Genomic DNA, 16,780 nt, shown 5'->3' on the forward strand with positions numbered 1-16,780 from the left:
GGCCTCAATGAGCAGATGTAAGAAAAGAAAAGGAAGGCATAGGGAGATCTACTGTTCCCTTTCAATATGTTTTATTATCACCACTCAGAATAAAAATACACCACCAATCACTGCCTATGTTAAAATGTTGTCAAACAGTTCACTCAACTTGTAAAACCACATATTATTCCACTTTGCTCTACTTGTACCTGCTGATAATGATCTCAGCCAAGGAGGTTGCTTTCGCTCCTGTTTGTTTGGTGCTTTGTTTTTCAACAGGATTATGATGAGAAAAAAATAATTACCAGACAGATTTCCACAAAACTTGGAAGAATGAGACATGGACCAAGAAAAAAAACATCCCATTTTGCGGTAGATAAGGACAAAGTGGAGGATCCAGGATTTATTTATTAATTTGGTTTACTTTGTTTGAAAGTATGAGCGACAGTTTTTTTTTTTTTGATTTTCGGGAATTTCCAAGTGATATTGATTTCACTGATATTGATGGAATTTCATCAATATTTATCCATTCATCCAATATTTTTTCATAGGGGAGGGGGGGGGCACGCCTCCGCAGCAGCCGGGTTTGATTTCGACCTGCTAGTTAATCTATACGCCACCCCCCCCCCCCAAAAAAAAAGAAATACTTACTTAATTTACTTACTAACTTACACATATATAGATAAATATATACATACTACAATTTTTAAAAAATACTCTAAATTACTTTTAAAGGCTATGGAATCCTCAACAAATTTCCCCTTCACTTATATATTGGACTCACAGTAGTGTCAGGACTGGACATCTCAGAAACCTTGGCATATACAACTGAAACAACCTGAGAGATGCAGTTAAGTCAGTAAATATGTTTTTGAGCTTGAACCTTTTTATAATAAAGGAGAATAATAGTGAGTAAAATTGCCATTCAAGGCAAACAGGGCTCTAATTTGATCTGTGGAGCAGCAAAAAATCCTTAAAATTGGTTGTTTGAGCATGATTGAGCTTTCTCATTGATTCATGATTATTTTTCTCTAAAATCCAACTTTGCATTGTGATTGACAAATGATCACCAGTCCCTTTCATTGGGCTCCCTGTACGGTATGCCTAAAAGACTGAATACATCCTTCTCTGTCGGTGTAGGAAGCGGAGTGCCGCCATACAACTTTAAAGTTCCCTGACGCACCACAGCTTTGTTCAGCGAGTGCTCACATAAGCTCATGTTTTTCGTCTTTGCCATGGCTCTCATTGAGCGGTTGAAGTGTGCCGACCCGGTGAAATACATGAGGGCACAGGCGAACTCGCCGTAGGGCACAACGATGACGTCCAGCCTGCGATGGCGGTGGCCGGGTCCTGGCAAACGGCACACACCCATGTATTTCTTCTGCTCTCCATTCTCCTCGTGGCTCACCAGGTCGTCTGTCAAAAACCCTGAGAGAAAGGACGTTTTAGTTTCTCTGAAGGAAATCCAACCTACGAATAAGACAGGAGAAAATCCCTTCCACCAAAAAAGAATGGAGCTTACCACTGTCATGGAGGCTCTGTAACACTTTGCTGAAAATGCCCTTGTGTGACTTGCCATCGGGGTGAGTTATGAGTATGTCTACATCTCCACATGTGGCTTTTCCTCGACGGTAGGAGCCACAGGCCATCGCCACTAGTCCTGGGTCTATAGCATGGGTGGCATCCCTCACCTGCACATACCAAAAAGAGACACAAAATAGAGCCCAGCACGTAACCTAGACTGAAGGAGCCTTTCGAAATCTTCGGATTAATAACATACAACCAGTGTTTAATTTGTATGTTCTCTATTTTTTATAGAGTCCCTCCCGCTGGCGAACAGCAATGTTTTTACCTGTTCCCAGCCAAATACTGGGAGGTAGCATCACATATAATTTTGACAAGGCTGAGGGAGGACACATGCTTTAGTCATCTGCCTCGCGTGCGCTTTCAATCTGGCAGCTCTGAAGGAAAAAGAAAATCCAGTAATACTATCTAAAAACAACTAGCATTGTGCTCAGTGCTGTAGAGCGAGCAGGTATCTGGCTACCTTAAGATGCAGCAAGTTTAAGAGTTACTTTTCCCCTTTGGGAAGCTCACTTCACTTTGTGAGAACATGGTCTGGTTTTCTCATCATCAAGCAGTCAAGGAAAACCGCTTCAAAGTTTTTCCTACTTTAAGTCCTCCAAATTTCTGTGGATTGAAGGTGGAATCTTTTTCAGAGATATCACATCTCTATGTACACGGCTAAACACAACACTGAAATGATGAAAATCAAATCAAACACATTTCAGTCATCATCACAAAACGTTGTATGTTTCGCGAGAAATGAAGATGCATTACCAATTTCTCTACGGCTGCCGCTTCTTCTCGGGGCATACGGTCCAGAAAGTCATCGTAGTGCTTGAGTCCTATTTTCTGAGTGTTGGTCAGGTGGGCTTTTGTGCGGATGTCCTCCAAAGTGCGAAATCCCTGATAACAACAAATCAAACAATACATTTGATCCACATTATATATTAGACATTTGCTTCCTGTCTTCTTTTTGCCAAAGTTTCATTCATTAAATCACAATGAAAATGTGTAGCCCAGCTTCAATATTAAACCTTCGGAATTTAAGGTGTATTTAACAAAACCATATCTACTAAAAAAAAAAATCACACTTTCCAGCTTATTGTATAGTCATCTTTTTGTAAGACGTATTTCAAGATAACAAAAGCTTCCGCCGATGAAGCTAAGCTTTACTCAAATGAATTTTGAAGCTGGTATTTATATTAATATTTGAGACTTCAGAAAACCTGATAACTACCATATAAGCAGAAATACTTTTAACACCTAATAGGAACAAACAATTTCTTACATTTGGATTTTAAAGAGCTGTGATGAGGTAAGTACTGAGCAGGGACAGTTTATGGTTTAAACTATTTCTTTTTAATCATCTTTGAGACGCTTCTTCATCTAGAGTGGTTCCCAAGAACCACGGTGGCCTCTAGATTTATTAAAGGGGAGATAATTGGAACAATCAGGAGTCTTCCTCGAGCTCAGTAAGAGCGGTGACAAAGAACCTGATGGTTATTCTGGCTGAGCTCCAGAGATCCTGTGTGGAGATGGGAGAAACATCACTACAGCTTTACGACAGAGTGGCTCAATCTTCTCCTCAGACACGGGAAAGAACCTAAAGGACCCTTCTGGTCGGATGAAACCAAGACTGAACTATTAGATCTCAATTCTGGAGTAAACCAGCCAGGTGGTAGTAACAGGCTGTGGAGAGGGGGGGGTTCAGCAGCAGTGACAGGAGGACAAATCTGAACAGAGCAAAGTACAGAGATATCCTTAATGAAATCCTGGTCCAGAATGTTCTGGACTTCACAGTGGGTCAAAGGTTCATCTTACAACAGGGCAATGACCATTAACACACAACCAAGACGAAGCAGGAGTGGAATGGGTGTACAAAGCTTGTTGTGTAATACCCAAGAGTACTAGAGGCTGTAAGTGCTGTCAAATATACAATTTCTAAAATTTAGTTTTTCAATGTGTCATTATTTAAAGTAAGCTGATGAGGGAAACATTTTTATCAAAATGTGAAAAGTGAAGGGATCTGAACACTTTTTGGTATGCAATGTATATGGATTCAGCCGATTTATCAGACAGGGTTTGATCCAGAGTTTTAATCTACACAGCATTTCAGTTATCTGACACAGTGATGTCTGTAAAAATACAGACTTTTTTGTAAATTGACTTACCTTTATATGTGTAAGCACTCACATTACATAAACATGCCTATAATATATATATGTGCATACAAGCTCGTGTGTCTTACCTGTTGGTACCACAGTTGTGCGGTTTTAGCTCCCGCACCCCAAATGTTAGTGAAAAGTTCCAGTACTGGCACAGCCTCCCCAATGTGATCAATCTTCCGGAGATGTCCACTCTCCATAATCTCATCGATTTTGTCAGCCATTCGTTTTCCGATTCCGGGAATCTGACAAGCCTCCTGAACGAAGTGGGGGGAAACAAATTTATATAAAAATTGTATATACAAAAATTATTCCAACACCTTGCAATAAAAAGTGTACTTAACTGTGATGCACCAAAAAGTACTTGCTCCGGTATATTTAACAACCACACAAATTACTGACAGCACCAACGACATAATAATAAAAGCATCTGCACTGCAGTACCTGATATGATGTAATAGGCTTGTGGTAACTCTTCAGTGCGTTGACAGCCTTGGAGTAGCCCAGCGCCCTCCACTTGTCCCCCTGGTGCGTGTAGGCCTTGGCCAGCACTTCTAGTTTGTCTGTGATGTGCTTGTTGAAGTTATTGCTTTTGGATTGAGAGGACTGGGCACAGACCCACTTTCCTGAGGCCGCCTTCTGAGCCGCAGGGTCCGGACCGGGGTCGAGGCTGGGGCCAGGCATCTCCTCTTTGGGGTGCTGGCCAGTGATGAGGGCTTTCAGGTCACTATGAGAGACGACATCTTCTTCTGCTCGCAATTCATCTTTAGTTTCTGGTCCAGTCTAATAGCAGGAATTTAAATAAAACTGAGTTAACGATCCAACACGCAGAGGCTTGTTGTTTTGTGCTTACTTTTGCACCAAATGATTACTGCTGGTTAACTCTATAAGAACCTATTAGGACCTGGTATTAACATCCATCCTGAGAGATCCAATCACAAGTGGTCACCTCTGAGTTCTTCTGTTCACACCTGGCATTACAAGCCGTGCTGAATGTGTCTCCTCGTGATGGGATCTCACTTCCCTGTTATATATGCAAATAATCCCGTCATTTCAGTTCGTGGAAACTAAAGGATGTTGTTTTAACCCAGTCAGAGTTTACAGATGCATCCAATGACAATCTTAGTGTGTGTTACTCTGTGTTGCCGCAGGAGAGTTTGTGAGAGAGAGGATTCAGGAGAGGGTGAAATAATCTAGTGCGGCTCTGCTATGAAGAAAGATTTTACCAATATCAGAAAAGCATCTTATGACCTTGCAACCTACCATGTCTATAGTCTCCTCTTGCTTGGTTTGATGAGACATTGGTTCAACAAATGCTGCAGGTTTGACAATCGGCAACTCTTCTTTAATATTTTCATGTTCTGTTTCAGGATCCCTAAACAGATAAAGAATAAAAAGATACAAGATTTAAGTCACAATAGATTTCAACTGTACATCCACTGTCTCTGTCTAGTCTATTGACAAGTTTAAGTCTACCTCATAAACTGGAAAAATCAAAGGACACAGATATATAAACATAAGAATTCTAGAACAAAAGAACAAATGGCTCATTTACCTCTTGGGTAAAAGAAGACTGTAGTTATCTACATCCAGGAGTTGTTTCTCACTGATGCACAGGCTCAACCAAGTGCATTTCACAAGTTGGACTCCAGAGGGCATACAATCCACTTTCAGTAGGCGCAGAGCCCTGTCACTGTCCATGTTGCCATCTACAACAACATGAGTGACAGTGGGACACAGTGAACTCTCTGTCTGTCCTCCATTCTGCTGAATTTGTCTTTGAAAAATCTGACATCTGGCACTTCCTATTCCAGCAGGGAGGATGTACACTGTGACTCCATTAAAAGTGTCTCCTGTGGCAGAGGAGAGGAGCAGGTTACTGTGAGCACATGTGTTGCATTGCCTGGCTTCTACTTTGGTGTTAACACTAGATGTCTATGTCCCTAAATAGATATGAATCTATAAACATTCCATTTGTTCCATTATTTATAAAACACAAATGCAAACACAATAACAACCTGAGGCATCACATGCATCTGGTTTCTTCTTCAGTGGTGGTGCGTCCTTTCCCTGTAGTACTTTGGCCCTTTTAACTCTGGGGAAAGCCTTCATGATGCCATGACGAGTCTCCATCTTGTGTATCACAGGGGGGCACCAGGGGCCTGTGGCACAAAGCAGAATTATGACGTAATTATGAGTTAGAAAAGTAAAACCAACCCACATACCTGAAACATCAGCTGTGTACTGTATCTAGCACCAAATATGCTTCACACACTAATGTGTAGCAAGTTCACACAGGAAGACTGGTTGAACAACAATTATTGTCTTCTATTTTTTTCCTTTTCATATTTGGAATTCTGCATTACAGTTTGATAGTAACAATACTATGCTGTAAAAACATTCTAAAATCTTAATGAACCTTTTAAACAAAAAAGTGTATCAATTTCAGAGTGAATATCCCCTATGTGATCATGCAGTTGTAGCCCAGCACCTCTAGCAATCCATATGATCCGATATTGAACATTACATGTGCCAAATTACAAGAGAAGCAAATCAAAGTTGCTTTAGGCGTACAATCTGTGCCATGTGAGATTTATCACTGCAAAACTCATCGACAACAGGAAAGTAAAATGAAAGTAATATCAATCAAATGTATTAAATGTCAAGAGTAAACATGCGAATCATACCAACAGAGTGTTTTATCATCAAATATTATAATTGGACTTATTACTACTGCCACTCATATACAGAACATATTATTGATAAGAAGATCACTTATTTTAAAAGTACAGCATTATTTAGTAGTAATAGTAACTAGTGACATAGATCAAATTATAAGGATGACTATATAGTAAATGTAAACATTCATTCATCCGATTGTAGGGCAATGGTACAACAGAGTACAACATGGGAATGCTCAAATAAAATACAAAGACTTCAAAGATGTCAGCAAGCTGGTTTCTGTCTGCCCCTCTGAATGGAGCAGCCCACAGAACATACAGTTACAGCTTTTTCCCAGTAAAAGAAACACGTGGGAGCTGTAGGGACCAGCTCTGTGTGGCAGGACAGCTGATCCTGCTCCACACACTAAAGCTGATCTCTCAGAAATCAAACTGTGCTCTGTCTGCTCCTAGCTAGCCAACTTTAGCGTATGCGAACAGAAACAGTAAACAACACATGCGTTAGACTCTTTCAGTTAGTCTCTACAGCCAACATATATAATATGTTATACTCATACCAGCAGGTCCGAATACATTTCCATATCTGAAGCCTTAAACTCATTACACTGTGACATTTGGACTCTTACCCCTGCTCAGATGGAACCATGCAAATGAACACGACGACAGACGGACATCAATTCAAATGGTTCACTTCCGGGTCACTGCTTGGTTTCGTTCGGCTCATAAAGTCTAGCTATTATAAATAAATCATCTGAAAGTCTACAAATTACAATATATAGATGGTAATCTTCAGAAAAATGCAGGTAATTTCCCATGTATACAGATGTTTTTATATATATATGCTCTTACTTGTCGGGTTACGTGTTGACGTGGGTTGCTATGGTTACGGAAGTGGTCCTGTGCGACAGAGACGCCAGTGGAGACATGGCTGTGCAGAGCTGGACTCAGAGTTTACAGTCATCGAGGAAAACAGCTCTGATACACGACGGTGAGAACAACCGATAACAAGGACTCGTCTTCCTGACCTTTAAACTAAACTTCCCCAAAAGGAAACCTCTGCTTAAGGAGCCCGTCATCCTCTAGACTGTTAGCTAATGTTAGCCAATGTAAGCTAACAGCGTTGGTGCCATTTGGCAACAAGCAGGTGGCGATTTCTCATCTGCAGAACGATGTCTGAAAAGGGTTGTGACATGAATAAGAGGTGCGATGTGACACACTGTGTGTCGACTCGGGAAATGTCCTGATCAACATCTCTGCTCACTTGAAGCTTATCTTTGAAACACTAGCTTTTGTTCGTCCATGTCTGTTTCTGCCATTATTACATTACATTATTATAATCCAGCATTTACATCTTATTTCATTTGACCCACATTTAAATATCATATGTATACAGGAATAACAAATTTAAAAAAGGTGTTTAGTATGTCAATGACTGTCCTAAGATTGACAGGATCTGGGTTAGTACTGCGATTGCTTAGCTTGTTTGAGCTCCACTAGAAACACGTTCAAGTTTTTGTTGTTGTTGTTTGTATGTTAATATGTTTCTGAATTCCACCTCCAGGAAAAAGGAAGATCCACTTCCTCTTCACAGATGGAAACGAAATGGCTGAAGAGTATGACTTGAAAACAGATGAGCTCATTGGTAAGATTTTTACACAGCTGCATGGGGCAATTCATGTTTAAATATCTAACAGTGCATGGAGTGCCTGTGTGTGTCTGTCTTACACAACCTTTGGTTCATTTCAGTACGAAAGTGGCGTAATAAAAGCACACTTGGAGCTCAGGGCCAATGGGAGGTGGAGGTTGGGGAGCCACCTGCGAGCCCTGTTGCATCTTCGGACGATGTGATCAAGGAGAACAACTCCAATGTGGGTTTTTCTCCCTATTTTCTCTCATTTTCATCCTAGAATTATCGCTGAACCACCCCAGATTCTCACCTTCACCTTGGCTTGTATGAGAGAGAACTCTTTCACTATCAATCTTTCTGTCTCCGCAGCCTTTGTTCATGCGTACAGACACAAAGAGCAGCTTTCAGTGGCGAATCCGTAACCTTCCCTATCCTAAAGATGTCTTCAGTGTTGTTGTGGAGCCATCGGAGAAATGCATCATCATAAAGACCTCAAACAAAAAGTAATTTACACATAAGAACACTGGGTTTTCCTGGCCATCGGGTCATTCCTATGCATAACACTTGCTGCATGTAATCCTCACTGTCTCCCTATAGATGGCAGTGTGCACAACACTTTAGTCTTCACAGTCTCCGGACAAACCTATGACATTTGACTGCATGTCTTCCCAGGTATTATAAGAAGTTCAGTGTTCCTGACATGGAGCGCAGTGAGCTGCCATTCGACTGCTCTGCCCTCAGCTTCACTCACGCCAACAACACTTTGATTGTCAGCGTAAGTGCGACGCTCCAATGAAAAATAAATGAACTTAAACCAGTTGTAAAACTATTTGCTTTAATTGTAAAGGTGCAAACATTACAGTTTGATTCTTAGATCTGTTTTTAGACTTAAATTGATGAATGTAGGGTCCTGAACATTATCATCTGAGCATTGTGAGTTATTTAAAAAGAATCTGGATTTTTTTTAAATTTACAAATCCAAATAAAATCTACTGGAAACTATAATCCTAACTTGCATGAGTTACTTCAATTTGATATAAACCACGGTCATGTTCATAAAAGCATCACTTTGTTTATTTAAGTATTTTTATATGCATCATGAGGACAAGATGTGGATTTTAAAATCTGTGCACCCGAGAGGTTTTAAATTTTTTATGCCCACAGTAATTGCTCCTTTTTGTTGTTTTATTAGCTTTGTATTTTGTATGTTCTTTCGATATGGCTGCAGTGGAGGATATGCAGGAGGCAGATGGGGAGAATGTTGAAGTAATTACTCTTTCTTCTCTCTTATCCAGTACAAGAAGCCCAAAGAGATCTTAACCCTTGAGCAGGAGCTACTGAAGGAGCTGAAGAAACTGAAGGGAACTGGAGATGGGAACGTCGACTGCAAAACTCAGTGAATTGTGACGGTGGGAGCGAGAGAAACGTTCTGCATTGCATTTAAAGCAGAAACACGCAGCGTCATTTTTCCAGTCACATGTGAGCCTTACTTTGACTTACTATAGTGAGAATCCCTTCACTCAGAATCCCTTCTCTCAGTGCCTTATTCATAGGTTAGTTTCTCTCATTATGTTTCTCAACTGTGGCCCATTTAATCGTGGTCAATGTGTTTCTCAGCCTCACAGTCAGATTTATTGACTTTGCCATTTGACCATGAGGTTTTTTTTCTCCAAATAATTTCTGTCACAGAAAAATAACTGCAGAAAACATTTGTATATTTGGAATTTTAAAATATTGCCACAACATGTATTTTGTACTCCTTGTCACCAAAGAGTACAACATGTATTTTGTACTCCTTGTCACCAAAGCTACCGGGGAGACATTTCGATGGCAGGGTCACATAACCCACAACCCTCCTCTTCGTTGATGTCCTTGTAAAACACTCAAAACACACAATGCCTCATCCCTGTTCGTTCCGGGGTCACTGTTACGAGCACAACCCATTTGTGTTAACTGAATATCCTTATGTTCCTTGCATGTAGTGGGCCACCCTGAAAGCCATTACTGAAACTAGTGTTACCATTTCCCATTAGAGCAGAGGGTCACTCTGACGCAGTGGTCTGCAGCTAAAACTCCACCGACACAGGTTAGAAATGAGTGCAACTGTTCCAGAGTTGTTTTACAAAAGGGCCTAATGTTGACGAATATAAAGTCGGCAGCTCTCATGTTTGTCAAAGGAAATTCTGAGTGAATACCTGGCATGTACAGAAAGAAATGATTGTATAGATCCTTGCTTCACTGCGATGTTTGATAAGTTCATTTTAAAAACTACTGTCGGAAATACTTAGACAGTGGATAAAAAAAGAGACAATGGTATTTAAATATAGATCGTTTCAACCTTGTGATTCCTTGCATTTTTTTTTACCACTTGTCCAAACCCAGAGAGCAAGTGCAAGAAGCAGAGACAAAACCACAGGTCTCTCTCACCATTGTGCTTTGTCTTATTCCAGATGGAAAGAACAGGAACACAAGAAAGCATTTCATTCGCAGCCTGTCCTGTTGTTTTGCAAATTCTTGAGAGAGACTTGAAGGAATTGACGTGAAGAAAGTCAGTCAAGGAAGTGTTTTTCTGCTTGTTTTTACAATACTTGTTGCTGTTGATACTAAATAAATATAAAATGTGATTACATCGAATACCGAGCAATGATTCTGAGGTCTTAATTTTGCTAATTTTCTGTAATGCTTTGCCGTCTTTAGCACTCGAGCTGCTGTCAAAACAAATTCCTGTGGCAGCAAACACCAACTAACAAATTGGTTGTCCAGCTCATGCATTGTGAGAGCAGCCAAATTCCTCTGTTCAGGGTCTTCTTCCTCCCCTGTCGTTTGGCCTCTGATGGTCATGCTCAACTGCCTCTGGGAAGAGGGTTTCCTTTCTGCCTCCCTTTCATTCGCGAATGCCTCTTCCCAGCCATTCCCCCTCTTTCAGCCGATGCCACATTTTGCCACACAGGCCCTGGTGCTTTTTCTGCAGCCCCTCTGCGCAACCCCCACCACCCACCCCTCCCTGTGTGACTGGCTTCTTTTTGATAACTGACCCCTTCTCGTGTTATTATTCGAACCCACTATTGTATAACATGCCCTTTTATATGAGGTTACACAAAGGGCCCATTTGATCAGAGAGTTACGGTGTGCGATCGTGAGAAATGCAACTACATGGTGGTAACCTTTGTTTGGGCCAAAATGGTGGGCTGACCTCATCGCTTTTAATGCATAGCTCGGGCCATTCAGGCCCAAGTCTCACTTGCTGAGCACACTGAATTCAGTAGCCTGTCACAGATATTGCCCCTCAGTTATCTGGGTCTCCAGCTTGGGGAAGAAGAAGAGGAAGAAGAAGAAGGAGGAGGAGGAGAAAAAAAAGCAACAGTTTTTTTTGTTCTTTTTTTAGGCCAACCAGCATTGTACGCTTCGTCCAAAAACAACTACACAAGAGAGAAGCCACGCAGCATGTGAACTGATTCTTTAGTGGTTTTAATATACACTCTACAATAAATATTTCCATCATTTGACGCAATTTACATTTTTACAGTAAAAATATATTTATATGTGTAGAAAAAAAAAAACAGGTTAAAATTCTCCAAACTCCTCCTAAAGGCAAGATAGCATGTCAACTGAGACTCAGATGCTGTGACCACAAGAAAATCCACAGATAGCTGCCGTGTCTAGCTGCATTGTACTCATTTCTCTTTTCAAACATTCTTTGTTGCTGAGCTGGTGAACTTCTAACCAAAGGTTTTCATTCATGTCAATGTAGTTGAGCTCTTCAGTCCTTTAAATGCCCCCTGATTTAATAAGAGAAAAAAAACTTTCCTAAAGTCTGACTGAATTGGAAATAACTAGCAGATTAGATATTAGATTGTTTACACACAATCCAGTACAAAGTATTACATAATAAGTCCACAAAATGAGGCAAAAAGTGTATGGGCCCTTGATGGTAAAAGTTGATTTTGCTGGGAGCACTTGTTTTTTTCTTGTAGTGGTTCTCGCGCTGGTTCATCCACAGTTCTCCCTCAGTGGTTTCAGTCCTCAGCGGTCCCCTGAGCGCTGGTGATGGGAATGTTTAGTCCGCCTGCTCAAAGGGTGCACGGGGACAGGGAGAGGAAGGACATCAAACGGCCTCCTCTCACTCAGCAAATGCCCCCTGGGTAGACGCTTCATGAAGTGGGCCTCCCTCTGATGCTGCTTGGTCTTGGAGGCCTTCCTTGGGCGGCCCTTGCGTGTGAAAGCCATAAACCAGCCCTCGTACTTGGCGTTCTGGAGGGCTGTGTAGTTGTTTTCCAGAACAATCTCGGTGAAGATGCAGTCTTTGCCTCGGCCTTTCCGCTGCAAAAGAAAAAGAGGGGAGATAGTGAGACAACAATTTCTGAATATAATTCATTTTGTATTCGTCGTCTCAACAATGTGTCCATAAACTGCAAATTTGGATTAACATTTCCAAGCAACAGATAAATGTTGTCTCAAAAATATGAATTCAAGATTACCTTGCCAATCAGCTTCCCCCGCTTGTTCATGCATATATAGTATCCTGTCTTCACCCCTCTAATACGAACACGACTTCCAAAAGAGTCCGTCTCCACCTCCAGTTTAGCTGCACAGACAAAAGAGATCAGAAATAATGAGATGACACAGTTGTGACACGGTGCAGGCGTTCAGATTATCATGTTGCAGTGTGTGTGAGACTTGAATGTATTATTCATGTGCAGTGGAAGCTGCAGTGAACTGGATTTACATCAAGTCATCATTAAATGGCATGAAATTGTCTGGACAAGATCGTGACCAGGGAACCAGAATCAAGACAAAAACTTTAAAACTTCATGAACCGGCAGCCACCTTTCAACAAAGCATGCAAGCCGTCCAAAATAGCACCAAATGATAGTGATTTTCTCACGGCGTGATTGTTGTTGGATGTCGGTAAATGCTGTGCTGCGATGCATTTCAGACTGGGGATAAAGGAGAGTGAGAATACTGCGGTCGGGGACACAGCCACAAGCACAGAGCAGCGGTCAGATTTGGGCCAGTTACAAGAGTGACACCCACTTAGGATGTGCAGCCAGTGTGTGCATGATCGACTCTGCGTGTATGTGTGTGTGCGTATGTGTGAGTGTGCGTAGGCAGGGAAATTTAAAAGACAAAAGAGCACACAGGAGAGGAAAAGGTATAAAGTGAAGATGCTGACTTCACCGCAGCTCCTTATAAATTGAGTCATACATTGAGTTGTAAAGCAATGAAAATTCCTCATAAAAACCGCCTCCAAAAAAGCAGGCGGGCAGCCGGCACAGAGGAGTGGATGGATGGATGGTGGCTGCGGTGGAAAGATGGCTAGACGCACCAAAAATCCTTTGGTGACAGGAATTCTGCTCCCTCTCAGTTTAAGACAATTTTCCTGTGAGAAGTTAAGAAAAGTCCATCCTAACAGGTGTCAATGACTTTCTGGACCACCAACACACGAAAGAGAATAAATTACCTTCATAAGTCCATAAAAGATGGCAACACAGATGCCACTAACTCTGTTTACAGTTTCCACCTCTGTTTCTCCTGGCTCCGACTATTTTCCTACGGGCTGCCAGAAAGACGACATAATTTATACTGCTTTTCAACGCCGCACCGTGCACCATTGAGTTTAAACTATTCCTGTGTTTGTAAGGTGAACATCTTAAGTATTTTTTTACTGTTTTCCTGAGGTATAAAAGCATTGAAATGTAAGACATGACGGCCTTTAGCTGTCATCGCGTTTTCATGGACCTGGACATGGCACACTGGGGCTTCAAGAGGTAAAGTTGCTTTGTTGTTTCAAAGATTATAAAAAAAAAAGTTTTTTCCTGAATGAATTCACATATGTGGACATTTATTCAGCTACATGCACATTTATTTGATACTATATTTAAATTACGTAATTGAATACTCCACCTGCATAAAATAGTAGCCTTGCTCAAAAAGTTAAAAAAGTTAATTACACGACATATTCTCACGATATTTTGCATATGTCACTTCCTGTCTCCCACTGTTTCTCATTGTGTTTTAATTGAAATTAAGGATTCACATACGTGGTCCTTTATTCAACAACATACTCATTCTATCTGAATTTTCGAAATGTTTTAAGAGACATTTTGGATTGGCCTAAGTGGTCCTTAATTCAGCCACCTTTTGTAATTGTATTTGATATTTATATTTGAATAATGTAATTACATATGCCACCTGCAGGGGATGTCACGCTAGGCTACTTGCTAAAAAGAAGCCTAGCTTTATAATGTTAAATTTCAATTCCCGCCGAATCTCAAAGTGTTTTAATTCACATATTTGGACCTTTATTCAGCTACATGCTCACTCTATTTTGGTAATGAATATGTCGTAAAAATATATAAACTGCAGTTAAGCTAGGCTACTTGTTAAAAGTATATATAGTCTCGCAATATTTTTGCGTGTTTCACTTCCGGCCTCCCGCAGCTTCTCAAAGTGATTAACTTGAATTGTACGATTCCGCAACATGCTACATCTATTTAGATTTCTAGCATATTTTTAAATATGTAGTTAAATACACAAACTGCAGGGTTACACTGGCGTAAGCTAGCTTAATAATATTTATTTGACATGTTTCCTGTCTCCTGCAGGTTCTTGTGGTGTTTTAATTGACACATGCATACTAAACTTGATAATCCTATCTAAATTGTGTAAATAAAAACACCACCTTCTGGGACGATTAACCTTGGCCACTGTTTAAAAAGAAGAACATGTTTCTCGCGATATTTGACGTCTTTCACTTCCCGCTGCTCACAGTTCCGTGGACATGTGGCTGTGTCTCTGAGCGCGGTGGATCCCCTCTTCCTCCATCTTACCGTGCACCGCTCCGTCGTCCCCGTTGGCGTTGACCCTCTTGTTGGCCAGGACCTGGACGTGTTTCCCGCTGGTGCGGCTGTACAGCTGGTAGGTGCGGGTCAGCCGGCGGCTCATGCGGTCCGACAGGCGGCTCTGCTCGGTGACATGGTGCTTGAAATTAGGGGGTGACTGCACGGAGCTCTGTCGGACGATATGGGAAACACATGTCAGGAGTAGTCGCATGGAATTTGCACTGCGGAAATATGAATATTAACCGTGAGGAGACTCGAGCTTGCCAGTCAAAGAGCCAGGGCCCCGCTGTCCCACAGTTCATTAAGTCATTCATCATATTTAAACAATTCAGCCCGCTTCGTCTTTTTCCCCCACCATCGTTTGTAGGACATTGCGGAGATTCTCGGGATTTGCCTTTGATTTTGTTCAATTGTTAATTCATCCAGCCGGTTCATTTATTTATTTATATTTTCAACACCGATGATCTTTCGCCCTTTCTTGATTTCTCTTTTTTTCCCTTCATTTCAGCGTTTCTCCACCCACATGTGGAGAAACAATTACTTTTTTTTTTCAGGCTGGAGCTTACCTCTTTTCAAGATGTTTGAATTGTTGCCAATTGCCATAGCGCTCATAATAAAATGTTTTCATTGTTATTGCAGCCTGTCGCAGATGTAGAGACGGTGGACGGCGCCTGGATATCTGTGAACTTTTACTTTGTTAACTGCAGAACTTTACGCAACATTAGTGCAGTGTTTTTTATTGAGGTGAGAATGTGAGTTACCTGTGCGTAAAAGCAAAGCGCCGTGAACTGAAGTAACCTGCAGGGGAGAGAAAAATGGGGAAAAATTAACAACCTGTAGCCGGAATTCATTGACTTACATATAACCAACTATATGACAGTGACACCTCTTTACTTACAGATAACCTAACCTCGATGTTCTCAGCCTCATCTTGTAATAGTTCAAATATTGCTTCATGAATACTCCACTGATTCGCTGCTAGGAGCTCTCGGAAATACAGTTCCTCCTGATGGGGATCTCAGCCCAGATTTATGTCCCTCTTGTTACACATAGAAGGCGATAGCGGGGACAATTAAGAGATCCAAAACTGACAGGGTCCCATGCGGGCGAAAAAAAAGGATCCACTCTCCACTCTGCTGGTCCTGGAGATTTAAAAGGCGCTGCGGTGCCAATCCTCACCGAGAGTCCGGAGAAAGTGTCGCTGTCACCAACGCAGCTCCGCTAAATCCCTTCGTGTCAATCACTCACTGAAAACGAAAGTCTTGATTAGAGGAATAAGCCCCCTTTGGCTTTCTCTGACGCGGCAGAGCGGTGCGTTTTTGGAGTTTTACGCACGGGTCTTTACGCACCAGCGGTAAAATGCGCACCGGGGATGCCCTAAAAATAAGTGATTAAAAATAAAAAAATAAAAAGGTTGAATGGACTCCATGAGTGACAGCGCGGAATGATTTGTTTTCTGTGCAGTTAAAGCAGTGGTGGCACAGCTGATGTCTCTCTATAAGATGCGCAGATAGTAAAACTCCCAACATCAACCTTCCGCCCACACGTGTGTTTCTTGTGGTCGCCACCAGTCCACATACAGCATCTGTCTCCCTCCACATTTAAATACTTTAACTTGCGGGAAAGTCAATATCCTCGGCGAGAGCAGGCGGAGCGTCCAGGCTGGAGCCAATTTGAAACTGAATACTTGTTAAAACATTTTGCCTTCACCTATTTGCTTGCAACCCCATAAACACAACATTCATCCTTCAACTGTGTATCATTTAACAACATATAGAAGGAAATAAGAGTTTATATTTGTAAGTTAATAATCAGGTTCATTCCTTACTTACCAGAAAAACATCTAATGTCTTCCAAAATTTTACTAAGCTTTTACTAAGCATTTAATCACAATCAAACACCTTAATCCTATTCATCACA

At 41.3% G+C, this 16,780-nt stretch overlaps 3 protein-coding genes across 4 annotated transcripts; 1 reads left to right on the plus strand and 2 right to left on the minus strand.

Moving 5' to 3' along the window:
- Positions 1-49: 49 nt before the first annotated feature.
- poll (polymerase (DNA directed), lambda) lies at positions 50-7,117 on the minus strand. Of its 2 annotated transcripts, none has more exons than XM_035179690.2 (9): positions 7,018-7,117; positions 5,729-5,872; positions 5,266-5,563; positions 4,974-5,085; positions 4,155-4,493; positions 3,794-3,967; positions 2,320-2,448; positions 1,502-1,670; positions 50-1,407 (listed from the first exon to the last, which is right to left on the minus strand). In XM_035179690.2, the coding sequence occupies exons 2-9, from the start codon at positions 5,841-5,843 to the stop codon at positions 1,046-1,048; spliced, it is 1,698 nt and encodes a 565-aa protein (XP_035035581.1). In that variant the 5' UTR covers positions 5,844-5,872; positions 7,018-7,117; the 3' UTR covers positions 50-1,045. The 2 variants fall into 2 exon arrangements, with proteins under 2 accessions (XP_035035581.1, XP_035035588.1); XM_035179697.2 differs by having other exon boundaries at positions 6,949-7,030.
- Positions 7,118-7,228: 111 nt separating this feature from the next.
- On the plus strand, positions 7,229-10,652 carry dpcd (deleted in primary ciliary dyskinesia homolog (mouse)). Its single transcript, XM_035179870.2, has 6 exons — positions 7,229-7,379; positions 7,953-8,033; positions 8,138-8,259; positions 8,388-8,521; positions 8,691-8,793; positions 9,314-10,652. Exons 1-6 carry the CDS (start codon positions 7,271-7,273, stop codon positions 9,416-9,418), a joined length of 654 nt encoding a protein of 217 aa, XP_035035761.1. The 5' UTR covers positions 7,229-7,270; the 3' UTR covers positions 9,419-10,652.
- Positions 10,653-11,465: 813 nt separating this feature from the next.
- fgf8b (fibroblast growth factor 8b) lies at positions 11,466-16,448 on the minus strand. The gene is made up of 5 exons (XM_035179882.1): positions 15,759-16,448; positions 15,622-15,658; positions 14,849-15,029; positions 12,497-12,603; positions 11,466-12,338 (listed from the first exon to the last, which is right to left on the minus strand). The coding sequence occupies exons 1-5, from the start codon at positions 15,815-15,817 to the stop codon at positions 12,042-12,044; spliced, it is 681 nt and encodes a 226-aa protein (XP_035035773.1). The 5' UTR covers positions 15,818-16,448; the 3' UTR covers positions 11,466-12,041.
- Positions 16,449-16,780: the final 332 nt, after the last annotated feature.

This window comes from Hippoglossus stenolepis, chromosome 2 (assembly GCF_022539355.2).
Source record: "Hippoglossus stenolepis isolate QCI-W04-F060 chromosome 2, HSTE1.2, whole genome shotgun sequence".
Classification (NCBI taxonomy): Eukaryota; Metazoa; Chordata; class Actinopteri; order Pleuronectiformes; family Pleuronectidae; genus Hippoglossus; species Hippoglossus stenolepis.